The sequence below is a fragment of the Parasteatoda tepidariorum genome, chromosome X2 (assembly GCF_043381705.1).
Source record: "Parasteatoda tepidariorum isolate YZ-2023 chromosome X2, CAS_Ptep_4.0, whole genome shotgun sequence".
In the NCBI taxonomy this organism is placed as follows: domain Eukaryota; kingdom Metazoa; phylum Arthropoda; class Arachnida; order Araneae; family Theridiidae; genus Parasteatoda; species Parasteatoda tepidariorum.
In genome coordinates, this window is record NC_092215.1 from 15,788,622 (window position 1) to 15,805,963 (window position 17,342).

General features: G+C 31.2%; 1 protein-coding gene across 1 annotated transcript in view; it reads right to left on the reverse strand.

The window, feature by feature from the left end:
- Nucleotides 1-375: 375 nt before the first annotated feature.
- The window catches only part of LOC107442099 (carbonic anhydrase-related protein 10), a 59,592-nt gene continuing 42,625 nt past the window's right edge, over nucleotides 376-17,342 (reverse strand). The window contains exons 4-9 of the mRNA XM_043056793.2: nucleotides 14,719-14,913; nucleotides 9,324-9,425; nucleotides 8,167-8,233; nucleotides 5,670-5,824; nucleotides 1,415-1,546; nucleotides 376-696 (exon numbers count right to left, since the gene is read on the reverse strand). Coding sequence (XP_042912727.2) covers nucleotides 487-696; nucleotides 1,415-1,546; nucleotides 5,670-5,824; nucleotides 8,167-8,233; nucleotides 9,324-9,425; nucleotides 14,719-14,913 — 861 coding nt within the window. The 3' untranslated portion in view covers nucleotides 376-486. The remainder of the gene's footprint in view (nucleotides 697-1,414; nucleotides 1,547-5,669; nucleotides 5,825-8,166; nucleotides 8,234-9,323; nucleotides 9,426-14,718; nucleotides 14,914-17,342) is intronic.

Genomic DNA, 17,342 nt, shown 5'->3' on the forward strand with positions numbered 1-17,342 from the left:
CATTAACTGTGTTTTATGCGCTATACCATTAAATTATATATTTACTCACCTATAGGCCTTGGATTTGATAAAAATAGCAATTATTTATATTGGAAATGTAGTAAAAATCTTGTTTTAAGTTTCTTTTACTACTTTTTGCTCCAATAACCTAATTAAGCTCTAAATATTCGAGTAAATGGTTTTGGGATTTGACAAAAATAAATAAAAAAATCTTTTTTTCTTATAATTATACAATTTTATTATACACTCTATAACAAAAAATGTTGCTATGAATGACCGAAATTGGTGATTGTTGACTTCCATCGATGAATGTTGACAATCACATAGTAGCTTTGGTAAATGTCCGAAATATATACTAGTTGAGTTAAGTGCCAATGCCCAGTATACATTTAACCAGTACTCCGAATATTGATATTTCTCCGAATTTATTCTCATCAGATATTAAAATGTCAAATAAATATAATAATATCAACGAATAAATTAATATCAAATAGGATATAACGAATATATCGAACATTCACCAAAGCGACTATGTGATTGTTGACATTCACCGGTGAAAGTCGACATTCTCTTAATTTCGGTCAACATACATATTATATGCATATATTTATTATACACTGTATAACTATGCATCTGAAATATTCTACACATACCTTCATATCGCATTTTGTTGTGCATTGTTGGACATGTCGTACCCTAAAATAAAACATTTTAAAAGCAGATATAATAACTGTAACATTAGTACTTTGAAAATATTATGAAATAAAATTTAAATTGAACTTTAGATTATTTCGTCGCACCAAAGTTTAAGGTTTAAATTTTTATTTTTAGTTTAATAAAAAATAATTCAAGATAGTTTTCTTTTGACTTCTACGCTATTATAATGAAATGGAATATAGTCTAGAGATGGAACTAATAGAGTAGACAAATGGTACATTTGAGTTATTAATTTCCATAAAATTCCCCGTTAATTCAGGCAGAATGGCAAAATTGTATTACACTTTCATATTTAGTTGCATGATAAAACTCTTGATTGTTAATTAGCAAATTTTTAAAAAATCAAAATAAAACGTTTTTTATGGAAGAAGACTTGAAAGTAGCTTCTTAATTTTTACTTTGAATATGCTACTCAAGATTATTTTTTCTCTTCAAAAAATGGGTAACGGTATCTTTTTTGGGATTACGATCAAAATAAAATAAATAATGACATATTAGGTACCTTACGAACCATTTGAACTTGATAAAACTTTTTAAAAAGTAATTTATTTTCTCGTGAATTTTCAAATAAGAAATAAATGAAAAATTACTAATTTCGTTTATTGTTAAATCTTATTGTTTAATGTGACTTAATTATAAATTGAAGAAGAATTTGTAAGAAATATATTTCATAAAAATCAATAAAAGAAAACTGTACCTCTCTCCTTCGGAAGTCAATATTCGTTCTTACGACCCTTTGATTCAGAGGTAGAGGGGGCCGGAAATTGTTCCCTAAGGGTGCTTTGGGGTTATTTTCGGCTCCTTGCATGAGTTTTCGGAGGATGTAGAGCTGAAAAACAATAAATGGCTAAAGAAAATAACAAAAAGATTCCCAAATCAACTTTGGTGAATAAATTCAGAAAAGTTAAAGGAACTCCGGTTTGGCAGTTTATGGTCCATCCTCAGCACAGGATTAAATCGTGTGCCAATCTATGAAACGAATTTTAAAGGAAGTGAAAACTGAAAATTGAATAATTCTAATCTTGATTGAAATGATATTTTTAATTTATTTAAAAAAATAAGCTTTACTTTTATCGTAACTAAAATATGAAACATAATTCTTTGTTATAAGAATTTTTCAGATGAAGGTATATACTGAGTTCATATTTTATATTTTATTTTATAACTGTAGCTGAGCAGCTCAGACAAATTTGAGTTTACGATAACAAATATTCAACTCCGGAGCCTTGTAATTTGGAACCCAATACGGGAGACAAGGGAGCATTTTGATCAAGTATTGGGAGAAATTTGCCCTCGTGGAAGATTTTTTGATGGAACTAACCTTCATTTGCGTTACATGTAGAGAAAAACCACGGAAACCTCCCACGGTTAGCCCAACGGCCAGGTTACTGCGACCCATGATCTGTTTACCACTGAGGATATTTTACGTCAGCACTAAAGATCGGTGCGAGCCGAGTGCGGAATTCGCATCGACCAGCCGTCGCTGGTATTCGCACCGGGTAATCCTAATTAGGCGGTGAGCGCTCTATCCTCTGAGCCACAACTTTCAGAGTTTATATTTTATTTCATAACCATCGTTGAATAGCTGACCCGATTTTTGGGTTTACGACTACTAATGTTCAACTGCGTAGTCTTGTTATTTTGAACCCAATCCAGAAGACAAGGGAATTCCTGGATCAAGTGTTGGGAGAAATTTGCTTTCGTGGAGGACTGTTTGATGGAACTAACCCGCATTTGCGTCATATGGAGAGGAAGACCACGAGAAACACCCACGGTTAGCCTGACGGCAATGGGACTCTAACTCATGATCCGTCAACCACTGAGGATATTGCACGTCAGCACTGTGGTCGGTGCAAGCCGTATGCGGAATTCGTATCTACCAGCCATCGCTGGGATTCGAACCCGATTCACCTTCTTGGAAGGCGAACGCTCTATCCCCTGAGCCATCATGGCACTGAGTATATATTTCTAGAGGTATACACCGGTGAATGATTGCTATAACGGATCACTTTGTATAGCGAGTGAAAAAGAAATATGGTTTCCGACCTAGAGGGATAAAATAATGCCAGAATGATAGAACATTACAATGATTACTCCTAGAAGTGCTTCCGCAAGTGGTAGTGTAATTACAATAGAGTTAAACAGCACTTAAACACACTAACCTATGAAAATCATGAATTTATATGTGTGTAAAATTTCTTTACATATTAAGGTAGTCAATTCAAGAATTAAAATTTTTTTTAAAAAAAGCATAAGTTGTTTTACACATTTATATGCAAAAATTAAAACTATCGTAAAATACATATAAGTTGGCAAGTAGAGTAGTCTAATAGTCTGCTTTTTTATTTATTTCATTTTTATTCCTTTCTTAAAGGGTCCCGCAGTGGACTGATCGTTAAGACACGGTTCTCAGCAGATCACCGAAGAAAAGCATCACTGGCTACGGTCAGTGTGCGGGTGGGTGACCACTTGGATCAGTCTGCGTAGGGACCGAGGGTGTGCGGTATTGGTCCTCGTTAAACTGTGCTACCGTAAAGTGCTCGACTTCGCGCGCAGGTCGTCGGGCTACCGAAGCGGGGGTGCCATCCCCTCCGCAGAGGATCAAAATTGTGATGGCATGTCTTCGGATCATCCTCCGGGATGTTTCCCAGACCGTCGCCAATAGCCCATTGTGCAGCTCTAGTGCGACGTAAATTAACAACAACAACAACAATTTCTTAAAGGAATAATAAATCTTCCGATAAGGCGTTAAAGGCGTAAATCTGGAAATATAAGTACTAGAATTGTATGGCCAGGAAGCTAACAGTTCAGTGCATTTGCTTCAAATGATGCGACACAATTTCGAATTCGGAAATGGGACACTGCAAATGAGCCCAGAAAATCGGGGTTAAAATGTTCGCTTACCAAAGAATCAAACCCAGTTTCGAAACCGAAAATAAAAATGCTAAAAATATATAGCAGTAAAGCTCTGAGGTCCGAGAATTCGTTTACAAATGAGGCGACCTAAGTCTGAATCTGGAAATAAAGACAACAACAAGCATGTAACCCTAGTCCTTCAATTGCAAACTGTCTCTTTATCGGAATCGACTGTTCTATATCTTTAGAAGGTGATGGAGGTAAGAGATGCTTCTCATCTTTTTTTTTTCGCAGACGGATTAGGGAATCAGAATTTATTTTAAAATTCAAAAGAAAACGAATATAAAATATTACCCTTTTACTAGCAATATGCATTTAAAAACCTATATAGAGTATATTATTCACAGTATATTATTCACAGCATATTAGCCTATTTCCGGGCATAGTCGGAATTCCGGGCATTTGCTTCTCATTGAGTTAAACCGCATTGAAATTCAGGTGATAGCTGGTTGATTTATATTCTGTTTGCAACGAGTTCTTAGGCTTAGCTGTTAACCCAAAGTACCTAACTATCTACAACATTCAAAGGGACTGGGAAATCACAATACAGTAAGCAAATGTTTTCAAAATTCCACGAGCATTTATAACGTGCTTACTCTTTGATATGTAATTGGTTTTTTGGGACAACATACATTTGCTGGCTTGTGTCACCAATCAAAAGGCTTGTAAGCCTCTGTCAAGTAGAAGGACAGATAGAATAAAATAGAGAAAGTAAGTACGGATATACCTCTGGGGTTGCGCCGGGGTACGAGCCCGATACTTTCACTCCACGGAGGGTTTGGCGGACGATACCGCTCAGCGAGCAGGAGTCCACCTTTGATATATAAGTTTTAAATTTATGAAATATGATTCTGGACAAGTAATTTTAAATAATTTAATTAGATCAGCGATGGCTCAGGGGATAGAGCGTTCACCTTCCAATGCTGCAAACCGGGTCCGAATCCCAGTTGATACGAATTCCGCATCCGGCTTGCACCGACCACAGTGCTGACGTGAAGTATCCTCAGTGGTAGACGGATCACGGGTTAGAGTCCCCTTGCCGTCAGGCAATCCGTGGGAGGATCTCGTGGTCTTCCTCTCCATGTAACGCAAATGCGGGTTAGTTCCCGCAAATGCGGGTTAGTTCCATCAAAAAGTCCTCCACGGAGGCAAATTTCCCCCTATACTCGATCCAGGAGTTTCCTTGTCTTCTGGATTGGGTTCAAAATTACAAGGCTACGGAGTTGAACATTAGTTGTCGTAAACCCAAAAAATTGGATCGTCTGCTCAACGACGGTTATAAAATAAAATGATTTAATTAGAGCCGTGGTGGCTCAGGGGATAGAGCATTCGCCTCCCTATGAGGTGAACCAGGTTCGAATCCTTGGTCGATACGAGTTCCGAACCCGGCTCACACCGACCGCAGTGCTGTCGTAAAATATCCTCAGTGGTAGACGGAACAAGGATTAAATGGACAAATTGTCTCTATGATTTTTACTAATGAACATGTGTTTCCCCTATAAGTAATAAATAGTAGTAACAAATATTTTATGCCTAAAGCGAGCTAAAAATTAAAATGTTTTATGACCTGTTTTTATTTTTCCGAGTAAGTGTCGATTCAGAAAATTAAAATTTTCTAATTTGAATAGCAATTTTTTCTAAGTAATGTTTTTGAAAATAAGTAATGCAATACCAATAGTTTTCAGACTTCAAGATTATCTTAGCTCAAGATTAATCTTATTTCTTTTTAGATTTATCAAGATGTTCAAGATTTATCTTATCTCTTATACTTATTTTTTAAAATTTGGATTGAGTATTTTCATTTTCACAATAAAAATCGCTATAAAATAGTTATTGGAAGAATTCAATGCGTATTTTTAATTAAGTCTTTATGATGCGTGATTCTCTTCTGGACTTCTGCAAGCTGTGTAAAAATATAACCTGTTGGTTTACAAAGTATTAGAAAAAAATCCTGCATTACTTGCTCCATATAATGCTTCAGCTTGAGTAAATGCGAGTATTCATTAATAAATCCATAATATTTAGATAAATCTTGCCTGTTGTTTTGTAATGTAAATGGGCCTATTCATCACTATCCACGTGACAGTTTCCTGACATCCGGGCATTGTTAGAGAACCCTCATAAGTCATAAAAAATCGGGTGTCTGGAAGAAGATTATGAATAGATAAATGTTGAAGTTTGGCTTCCTCCCCTGAAAATCGAATAATTATTAGAATTCTAAGTTATTGAGAAATATAATAAAATTAAGAGGTGAAAAGTCAATGTACATAGTTTCTCTGTAATTCATCGTTAACTAATTTAGTAATTTGGGTAAAGAAAAATTTGCAAAAAATAATCTAAATCAAAACATTATGCATTACTGTTTTACCATCACGAGAAAAACTACAGGAAGGAGCTTTACCTCGTAACGAGAAAAAACTGGAAGTGAATTTTTTATTTCTAGCTTACTTCAGGGAGGAATGAATTGCAAGTTGCAACCAGGACTTAATAATCGAAATGAAATATATAATAGACTGTTTCTTGCTTGGAGAAATAAGAGTAGATAACATATATTTAGGAAAAATAACAGCTTCATAGTTTTAGCTTCTTCCTGAATTATGAAAAACTATGCCTTTTAAAGATTTAATTTCAAATATCACACCTGGTAACATGTACGGTTGCTGAGATTTTACAAAAGGGTAATAAACCAACACTTAAATTTGGAAATAATTTCTAAAAATTGAACTACCTAAATATTTAATAGCTAAAATAGTTTACAAAAAAAATCATATGTACTTATTTTTTAATTATTGGTATGTCGTGGTACGTTGAAAATTTCTTTTGAAATTTTAAACTGAAGATTTAATACGTCAAAAAGCTATAATGTTGAAACTTTTCTTCAACGGTCATACAAGTTGACAGCTATGAATGATATATGTTACCTCGGGGGGAGGCGAGGCAGTCTGCCACAAAAACCTCTTCTCTATCTTAACACGTTCACGCCGTGGTGACCCACCGGTGGGTCACGTTAGATTTTCTCATCTTGGCGGCGCACCGGAGTAAAAACTGGTAACAAATAAATTTCATTTTTTAGTTTTTTTCCGAGAACAATAAAAATCCGTAACTACCAATTGTTTTCAACGGATACAATTTTTATATTGAATTGCTTCTTCGCCGTGATAAATTTCCTTACAGTGAATTATTATTGTTGAGNTTTTTTAGTTTTTTTCCGGGAATAATAAAAATCCGTAATTACCAATTGTTTTCAACGGATGCAATTTTTATATTGAATTGCTTCTTCGCCGTGATAAATTTCCTTACAGTGAATTATTACTGTTGAGAATAGATTAGCTCCTCCCGAATATTATCTAATATTGAAATAGTTCTTCTACCAGTATTTTCTCTTTTCCCGTACCAGTATTTTCACTTTTCCCGGAGTGAACGTGTTAAATTTGTTTGTTTAATCCCGCTACTTCATTTTAATTTTCTCTCAGTAAATGTTACTGAGCCCCAACTTTCACCATTCATTTGCGCTTCGGCGATTTATTATTTATTTCCACTCAGATGAAGTAGTTAGAGCTCCTAACGGGGCTGATACTAAGATAACCACCACATATGAGTGAGTGAGTAATGATATATGTTATAACTGTGACAAATGATGGGGATCACAATTACTTTATTCCTTCCAGAATAAACAAGAAATGGAATGCCAATTTTTAGTACTACCAGTTTTATCTCATTTTTAGCTAAAGCTTCCGTCGAAGTTTTTCTCGTGATGTCAAGTCAATACTGATGACTAACGCAATTAGGCCTAAGTGGACTTGAATTGCTTTTCTGTAACATATTTATTAAACTTTTTCATTATAGTTATATATAAAGGGGCTGGTAAGAGAACAAGGTAAGTTCGGATTCATAAATTATTCTTGAGATACAAGTGGAATAAAAAAAAATTGGTCTCTGTAGTCTTTCTCGCTTTTTCCACGGACGAGGATTGAGGTTCCATTTGTGCTAAGTTCTTGCTCTAATTGAAACGCTAACTTGATTGATGTTGTCGTCAGCCATTAAGATAGAGGGGGTGCGATTGTTCTTGTACTCAAGTGGCGCCATCTACGGCCAAGAATTAGACGTCACATCCGTTTATAGGGCGAACCCATTCATATATCCATTCATTCGTCACAGATCGTAATTTTGATCTGATCCAGAGAACGGTCAATCTCCAATTCAGTACTCCCAGAGGTATTGATTTGTTACGAGAACATGAAGAACTTTGTGACCTGACAGGTTTATCGTACACCAGTCACCATTTATTACACGGGGAGTCTTCAACCGACTGGAATCGAATTCCCGTTCTTACAAACGTGAGCCCAGCGCCCTGCAAGCTGGCTATGCCTGCCACTAACTTGATTGATTGTAAATGCAATAGAAAGGCTTCGTGCAAGAACCACTCTAGTTCATGTTTTAATATGGATTTGTATGACTAGGACTAGGGAGATTTTTCCGTTATTATTTTTTTTAAAATTCTTAGATTCTTTCATAAAAAACACAAATGCTTACCCCCATATATTATTCTATGTAACTGACTGGTAAGAATTCTAAGCTCTGGATTTGACAAAGCTCCCACCTATAAAAAATAATTTTAAATTTTAACATTCAGTCACATACTGCATAACTCATGAATTATATATATATATATGTCAGGAAAAATGTTTTACACAATAGAGTAGAGAAATATATTTCCAGACTCGTTCCTTCAACCTTCATTATAGCTTGGCAATAATTGGAATAGAAAGTGCAAATTAATTAATATAGAAAAAGTCAAATTAGTCAAAAGATAAAAGTAGTTGATAGGCTTAATTCTACTATAAGAATCAATCATATAGAAATGTATTAATACAAGAAAATAACTTTAAAATGATTCACTATTTCATTTTGCTTTAAATGATAAATATAACTAATTTACCGTAATTAGTGTATTTAAATGGATTTTTTTTGGGGAAAATTTTAATGAGTTGAAGGTGAAAGCATGCGTTAAGCAATGCTGCTTTATCAAGAGATTTTTTTCTATGGTGGTTCTAGCGTTGATATATTTTTTATGAGGAAATAAAGCAACACTTTCAAAAATAATACTGCTTTAATATATATTCTCAGAAATAGATTTTAAAATTGATTTTCTGAATTATTTCAACAATAGGAAAAAGTTAGAAAAGGACTTTTATGTATATGTATTTCAGCTAAATAAAATAATCAAAAAGAACATGATTGTATGATTGTCATTATTTTGCTAAAAAATATTCTAAATGACATTTCTTACATCAAATAAATGCGATAAAAGTCTAAAAGCATAAAGTACGCTATGAATTTAAGAACAACTTCTCGTATTAATGATTCACGTAATATATGAATTGAAGAGATATAGTGGAAGAATATAGTACATGAATTTAAATTATAAACGTATGAATTGAAGATACTAGTTGAAAAAGGTATCAAATGACATTCTTAAAAAGCACAGAATTAATGTATAAAATGGTTTACTGTATATATAGAACTTAAAATACTTTCAATTAGGTTTTGTAAAATGTGGCAATTTTTAAGAAAAATATATCTTGTAAGCAGCTTATTATTTTTTTTTCTAAAGCTAATTTTTCTAAATTAGCTTAAATGTCATTTGGAACCTTCTTCCACTAATTTACTTTAATTGTAGTTCGACTCACTTGTAGTAGAACAGCTATACCAACAATTCCTTCACTTCTTCGAACAGCAACGGCTTCGGTTATGTTGTTATATAGATCTGAATTGTAACCAAATATCTGCAACTAAAAATTTATTTTGATAAGATTTATTAAATTATAAGTGATTGAGAGATGTCAACTAAAAAATTGCTTCCAGAAAAAAAATCTCCTTTATCAAAAATCGAAATCAAACGGATCACCATCGTAAAGCCTAAAACAAAAATTCATAAAAATTCATTCATAACTGAATGGCGATGAAATGAAGCTCCATTTTTTTATTACATCGCCAAATTGCAGCACTTCAAAATCTACTTCTTTCTAATCAGCCTATATATAATAAGGTTAACCCTTCGTTAATCATGCAATAGGGAAATTAAGAAACGCCACTTGGTTTTAACTTTTTCTCGGTGAAGCCGGACAATTAAAAACTAGAGTTTTCAGAGTTTTTAGTAATGATGCCAATATTTTCTAAGCCTAACCTCGAGGAATCTTTAACAAAGTGGTGTTTCAGATAAACTTTTGAATCATTCATATGTTAAGTTTAAGGTTTTAAAAGTCACCTTAAACTTATGCTGTAACGTAAATTTAAGTTGGCAGCCCTGCATGCAAATGATTCAAAAGTTTACATGAAACGCCACTTTCTTTCAGAGCTCTCACGGTGAGGCTTTTAAATGTTGATAAAATTTTCAACAATTCTGAAAGACTTTTTAATTGTTTACCAAACTTTAACATTTTTTTGAAAAAAGCGTAGTAGAATGCAGCTCTAGAATACTAGAGTCTGAAGCTTTCGATTTAAAAGCTTTTCCTTCATCACTTCTAAAGCAAGGCTGAGAATAAGTCATTAACACGTTCACGCCGGGGTGACCCACCAGTGGGTCACGCTATATTGTCTCATCGGGCGGCTCACCGGAGTAAAAACTGGTAACAAATAAATTTAATTTTTTTAGTTTTTTCCGGGAATAATAAGAATCCATAACTACCGATTGTTTTTAACGGATGCAATTTGTATATTGAATTGCTTCTTCGCCGTGATAAATTTCCTTACCGTGAATTGTTATTGCTGAGAATAGATTAACTCCTCCCGAATATTATCTAATATTGAAATAGTTCTTTTACCAGTATTTTCTCTCTTCCGTCCAGCTTTCAGGCTCAACACCCGGCGTGAACGTGTTAAAAAAGCAGGTAGCTAATTCATTTCATTTATAGCTGGTTTTTGTGAGGAGCAAAAATACTCTTATAAATTTTAGCTACAAACAATTCATCACTACAACAGTCCGTTAAAAAATAGTCTTGCACACATGTTTAAATTGCTCAAAAAAAACCTTGGTACTGGTTTTTGAAAGATTTATAATCGGGCAATTTTCTTTGTATTCAACATGTATGCACGTCATTGCTTGATTTTAATTCTGCACCCTGTGAGGGCTTTCTAAAATTTAATTCCACACTTGAGGCTATTTTTTGAAAGCCCCTTCGTGATATGCAATGATGCTTGTATGAGAATATTATGTAAATTTTTTTCACTGCTGTCAGTTTGCAACTTAGGCTATCTAAAACCAGCTCTCTCTGCGCTTATTTTGAAAATGGTGCAAAACGTTAATATGGAGAAAAGCCACAGTTTTGTGAAAATGAAAAGCATTTGTGGTCGAATTTTTTAATATTTAAAGAACTTACTCCCATGCTGTATTACCTGATCTCATAAAATTTGCAAAAGTTGAAAATACGGTAGTGGTTTTGGAAATTTTTAATTCGATGGAAAAAATGCCCCCAAATTGGCGATTTTTTTAAAAAAAGTTTAATAACTTTTAAAATATTTAAGTTATCTGTCTGTTTTAAAGCCCAGATAATTCCTTATGGCAAGATTATATATGCAATTGAAAATCATCGAATTGCTTCAAGTGCAGGGCACTTATACTATGTTTTTTTTCCTTGGCGACAGAGCTTCGATAAACATTTTAACTGGTTAAATAACTGCGCGTTTTCTTTAAGTCAAAAGTTTCTTAAGGTTATTGTCTAGCAGTTTAGATTCGAGAATAAAAATGGAAAGAAAACATATGTGCTTGCTCTTCTGTTTTTGCAAAAGTTCAAAATACTGAAGTTCAAACATATGGGGTTCTAAATGTTAATATCCATAGTATATAGTTTGCATTTAAACCAAATAATTAAAATAAACATAGGATATTTTTCCGTAATTATTGATTACTTTCCAAACATCTCTGAAACATTACCTTTTTTTTATAAGAACCCAACTTAAAGTCACTAATTTTAATTCTTAACTAACGAATGTATTAAATAACATCGAATTCCGAATTGAAGAAACAGAGAAATAAATAAATAAAAAAAAATCATTTCACTGAAACTGTGCTCGAACTCATCTTGTTCCTCCTCAATTTGTTGATATACTCACATAGCAACAACTTGTTCATGGTGTTACAATACTCACATAGCAATAACTTGCTCATGGTGTTGCAATACTCACATAGCACCAACTTGTTCATGGTGTTGCAATACTCACACAGAAACAACTTGTTCATGGTGTTGCAAAGTATAATTTTTTTTTATATAAAACATTTTTTTAGGAAGCAATTTAACTTGAAACTTTATTCACACTTTTTTTGCTTCTTAGAGTATTTCAGCTAAATAAAATAATCAAAAAGAACATGATTGTATGATTGTCATTATTTTGCTAAAAAATATTCTAAATGACATTTCTTACATCAAATAAATGCGATAAAAGTCTAAAAGCATAAAGTACGCTATGAATTTAAGAACAACTTCTCGTATTAATGATTCACGTAATATATGAATTGAAGAGATATAGTGGAAGAATATAGTACATGAATTTAAATTATAAACGTATGAATTGAAGATACTAGTTGAAAAAGGTATCAAATGACATTCTTAAAAAGCACAGAATTAATGTATAAAATGGTTTACTGTATATATAGAACTTAAAATACTTTCAATTAGGTTTTGTAAAATGTGGCAATTTTTAATAAAAATATATCTTGTAAACAGCTTATTATTTTTTTTTATATAAAGCTAATTTTTCTAAATTAGCTTAAATGTCATTTGGAACCTTCTTCCACTAATTTGCTTTAATTGTAGTTCGACTCACTTGTAGCAGAACAGCTATACCAACAATTCCTTCACTTCTTCGAACAGCAACGGCTTCGGTTATGTTGTTATATAGATCAGAATTGTAACCAAATATCTGCAACTAATAATTTATTTTGATAAGATTTATTAAATTATAAGTGATTGAGAGATGTCAGCTAAAAAATTGCTGTCAGAAAAAAAATCTCCTTTATCAAAAATCGAAATCAAACGGATCACCATCGTAAAGCCTAAAACAAAAATTCATAAAAATTTATTCATAACTGAATGGCGATGAANAATTTTTATACTATATAAACGAAATAAGTTAATTAAATTAAATTTTTGTTGATCACTCAGTTTAATTAGTTGACATATGCATAGATTAGATAGATCGATTAGATAGTGAGATCAGATAGATAGATTAGATTAGATTAGATAGATTAGATAGATTAGATAGATTAGATAGATAGATAAATAGATAGATAGATAGATAGATAGATAGATAGATAGATAGATAGATAGATAGATCGATAGATAGATAGATAGATAGATAGATATTAAATATCTTCTTTCTGATTTTAAAATTAGCTCTGATTTATTTTTAAGGTAGGAACTAACTATAATAAGATATTTCTATAGCCACTAGATGGAAAAGTTTGGTTGTATGACCTTTCATACTGGATCAATTAATTTATTAAGTAAACTTCTAATAAATTTTAGCCATTATAAAATAACTTATATTATTTCATAATGGCTACAATTATAAAATAATATAAGTTTAATTATAAAATAATATATAGTTTTAACTGTCCAGTGTAATAAACAGTTTATTTTATTTATTAGTTTTTTTGTAAATTTGGGAATTTATTTTGTAAATTTATGAACAGTCACCCCCGATGAATGCAGGTAATATGTGTAGACTTTACTGATATGAAAGAATGTATGAATAAAGGATAAAGTCTATACGCGGTTTTCTATGTATGAAGGCTCTGATTTATAAACAGTCACCCTATGAGTGAAGGAAAACCAATAAAATGGCTTATTCTTAATTTAAGTCTGTAATTTAAAATCTACAACGATTAAATATATGAAAGATTTTTTAACAATTTAATTTAATTTTAAATTTATTTTAGGTTTACTTTTTTTTCCTAGTAAGGGTTTTGTTGTTTAAATTTTCCAAATACTTTTATAGTGTTTATTTCATAGCTGGCAGCACTGAAAGGTAGAAAATGTTTCGTATTTTTTCTATCAAACATATTTTTAATAATTATTTTATACGATTTAAGCTATAAAAGGGTTCCTGCCGTCCTTCAAAAGTTTTAGTAGTGGTGGTAAATTGTAGTAAACGCTAGAAAATATTTCTTACTTTAATATACCATTTTATTGTACAATAAATGTACAATAAAAATTAAAAATCACCCAAATAACCCTTATAAATTATAAACTTTTAATTAACCAGTATAATATTATAACCTTGCGCACATCCATTTTCGGGCCAATTCAATGTAACTAAAAAATCAAGCATGTTTCAGTAAGAGCGTTTCATTCAAAAAACAAATCCCTCTATCATTTATTTATGCTTCTATTTTCATATTTTGTAATCTGACAAACTTGTTGCGAAAACATTTTTGAAAGATATCAGTGTAATTTCAATTTAATTCGCTGCTCGCTTTATATATTACAATTTGTATGTTATTCTGTATTTTTCCTGCATTTTATTTCCTATTTTTTGCTGATTATGCTTTATTTTACTTAATTTGATAAGTTTTCTTTTCAATTTTTTTGGGTGCTCCTCACACTATTGTGTTGATATATTTTGTTTTGGCTGTATTAATGCAATATTAGAAAGCCCTCTTTCTGCAGATATAATCATGTGCGCTGATTTCGAGGTTATATCTTTTCATTATTTTGCTTTCCGCTTTTTTAATTTTTTTAATTATTAATAAATTTTTAAATTTTTTTTAAATTTTTTATTTGAAGTATATATATATACATATATATATATATATATAAATACCAAGACACATATATTTACTTTGCCTTCCTTTCAAAATAATTGANATATATGTTAGATGAGCTATATGAACAATATATATAAAGAGAGAGATATATGAACAATATATGCATATGAACAATATATATGTTAGATGAGCTATATGAACAATATATATAAAGAGAGAGATATATGAACAATATATATAAAGAGAGAGATATATGAACAACAATGCAATATATGAACATAACATATTTTTTTTAAATAAGATTAATAAATCGAACTTACTTCCGCTGGGAAAGAATATCCTGCTAGCGTGTGTTCAGATCCTTTATCATCTGTTCTTCCATAATGTAAATGAATTTCTTTAAATCTATATGTATAGGATAACGGTCCTTCAGTTATGTTTACTAAACCATCTGGATCCATAAATTCGGAACGAAAAATTATACTGTGTCCTGTATTCATAATTGTTCCACTTACCTAAGGAATATTTTTAAAAAAAATTTGAGTTAACATTTTTACAGCAATTGAATTCATATAACATCCTAAAGCAACATTTTTACTGATAATGAATATTTGTAATATTCTAAAGCAACATGTTTACTGCAAATGAATATATGTAACATCCTAAAGCAACATTTTTACTGTAAATGAATATATGTAACATCCTAAGGCCACATTTTTAATGAAAATGAATATATGTAACATCTAAAGCAACATTTCTACTGAAAATTAATCTGTGTAACTTCCTAAAGCAGCATTTTTACTGTAAATGAATATATGTAACCTCCTAGCACGACATTTTTACTGCGAATGAATATATGTAATAATGTTTGTAATGAAATATGTAAAAAAAAGAGGGACATATTTATTATACTTTTGAAATATGTGTTTTAATAAGCGGTACATAAGGTAAAATTTTAGACATAAAATATACCAGGTAAAAATGAAACATTTAAAAAATTTAAGTCTAAAATCAATGCTGTTGGTATCTTTGCTATAACATCCAGTACTATTTTTATGAGATATTTTTACACTGATAACTAACATAATTTGAAATAACTGGTCACGGTGGTCAAAACCATTTAAGTATCATTCCTTAGGAATTAAATATTAACCCTTTAATGGGCCCTTTATTTCTAGTAAAGGTAAATTAAAGTATTTTTGGAATTGAAATTGTTTTAAGAACAGTAATTGATATTAAAAAAAAACTCATTTAGTTTATAAAAACGCCATTTTTTTGGTGGTAAATATATTTAACATGACCTATTAGGAACTTACTGACTTTTATTTTTCTTTATTTATAAAATAAATTCCTTAAATGCTACAAAATTCAAAAGGAATTATGTATTTTATAACTTTTATACATTTTTTAAAAGTGACAAATGGTTACCAATTTTATTCAAACTCACTTTAAGAAAGCTGAAGTTATTGGAAAATGGAAACCTAAATTAAAAGTGGTAAAACTTGGTGGTAAGTATACTTACCACGGCCTTCAAAAGGATTGAAACATGAATAAACTTACAGCTAGAAATTGTTTTTTAAAAGCATATAAGTTAAGTTATCAACTTTAATATGAATCAGTTACAATTTTTAAAACAAAATTTTTAAATGCCACGTCTTTGCCCAAATGTTTTGTAAGTCCATACCGAATTTTTTGTCATAATAAAATAGTTTGTTAAGTTCATTAGAAATCTTTTTGTCAGAAATTAACTTTATATGTATTTAATTTGCGACATTTGACAAAAAAAAATTCATACGTTATCCACAAATTTTCTCAAAGTCTAGGAACACTTAAGTTGTTCTTTAGAGGTTAGTGATACGATGTGAAAGTAATACTTTGAGTTGAGAACAATAAAAAGTTCCAAAAGAAACACTCTTTTTAGTTAGAAGAAGAAAAAACATTTGGCAATGCCAGAGATGGGTTTTATACTCTTTTTCTTTGAAAATCGAATGCGCTTCCTTATTTATTTATTTCTTTTCTCTTTCTGCGCATCGGCGCTTCCCTCTTTTAAGCGTAAAATGATTTTCATCTAAAAACAAAACTTTCTTTTCTTTTCAAGTTTACATGCATCTCTTATTTTACAGATACTTTGCACAATTCCTTTTCAAATTTAAAATGATATTCGCTAAAAAGTTAAGCAAAAGAATAGAACTTAAAGAGTTCAATTGAAAGATTCATAACTCACTGTTTCTCTTTCATTATTTAAATCTGAAGTAAATATCAATTGACTTTCTAATTGGTTTCTTTGTAAATATATTTAAATTTAATGTTTAAATGCAAATATGCTGGATATATTTTAGGGAAAATGCATGTTTAACTGTTTTTAATAAGACTCCTTTAAGAAACGGTTCTTTTTTCCAAAAAAAAAAAAAAGTGGTAGCAAAAGTTATTCAATTAATACTATCTTTTTAGCAGGAGCAAGAGGATTCTGTCTGTCATAATTTTTTTTTAAAAAAGTGGTACCTACCAAAAAGCAGTAACTAATGAAACTTGCTCATCTAAGATTTAAGTTTATCACTAAAAAGAAATGCTAAGAAGACTTTTGATTTAAATAAGTACCCTTCATAACGTTAATGTATGGTGGCAGTTACAATTGTGCCATTTTTTAAACTGTTTTGGCCTACGTATCATCACTGATAATCTTTTTATAATAAAAAGTTTGCCGCCATCACTGTTTTTGAAATTTTTCGTGGATTGTGCTCTTTACTCTCATAAATCAAACACTATTTAATTTTATAACAGTCGTTGAACAGTTGACGCAAATTTAGATTTAAGTCAACTAATGTTCAACACTGTAGCCTTGTAATTTTGATCTCAATCCAGAAGACAAGGGAACTCCTATACCGAGAATTGGGAGAAACTAGCTTTCGTGGAGGACTTCTTGATGAAACTAATCTGCATTTGC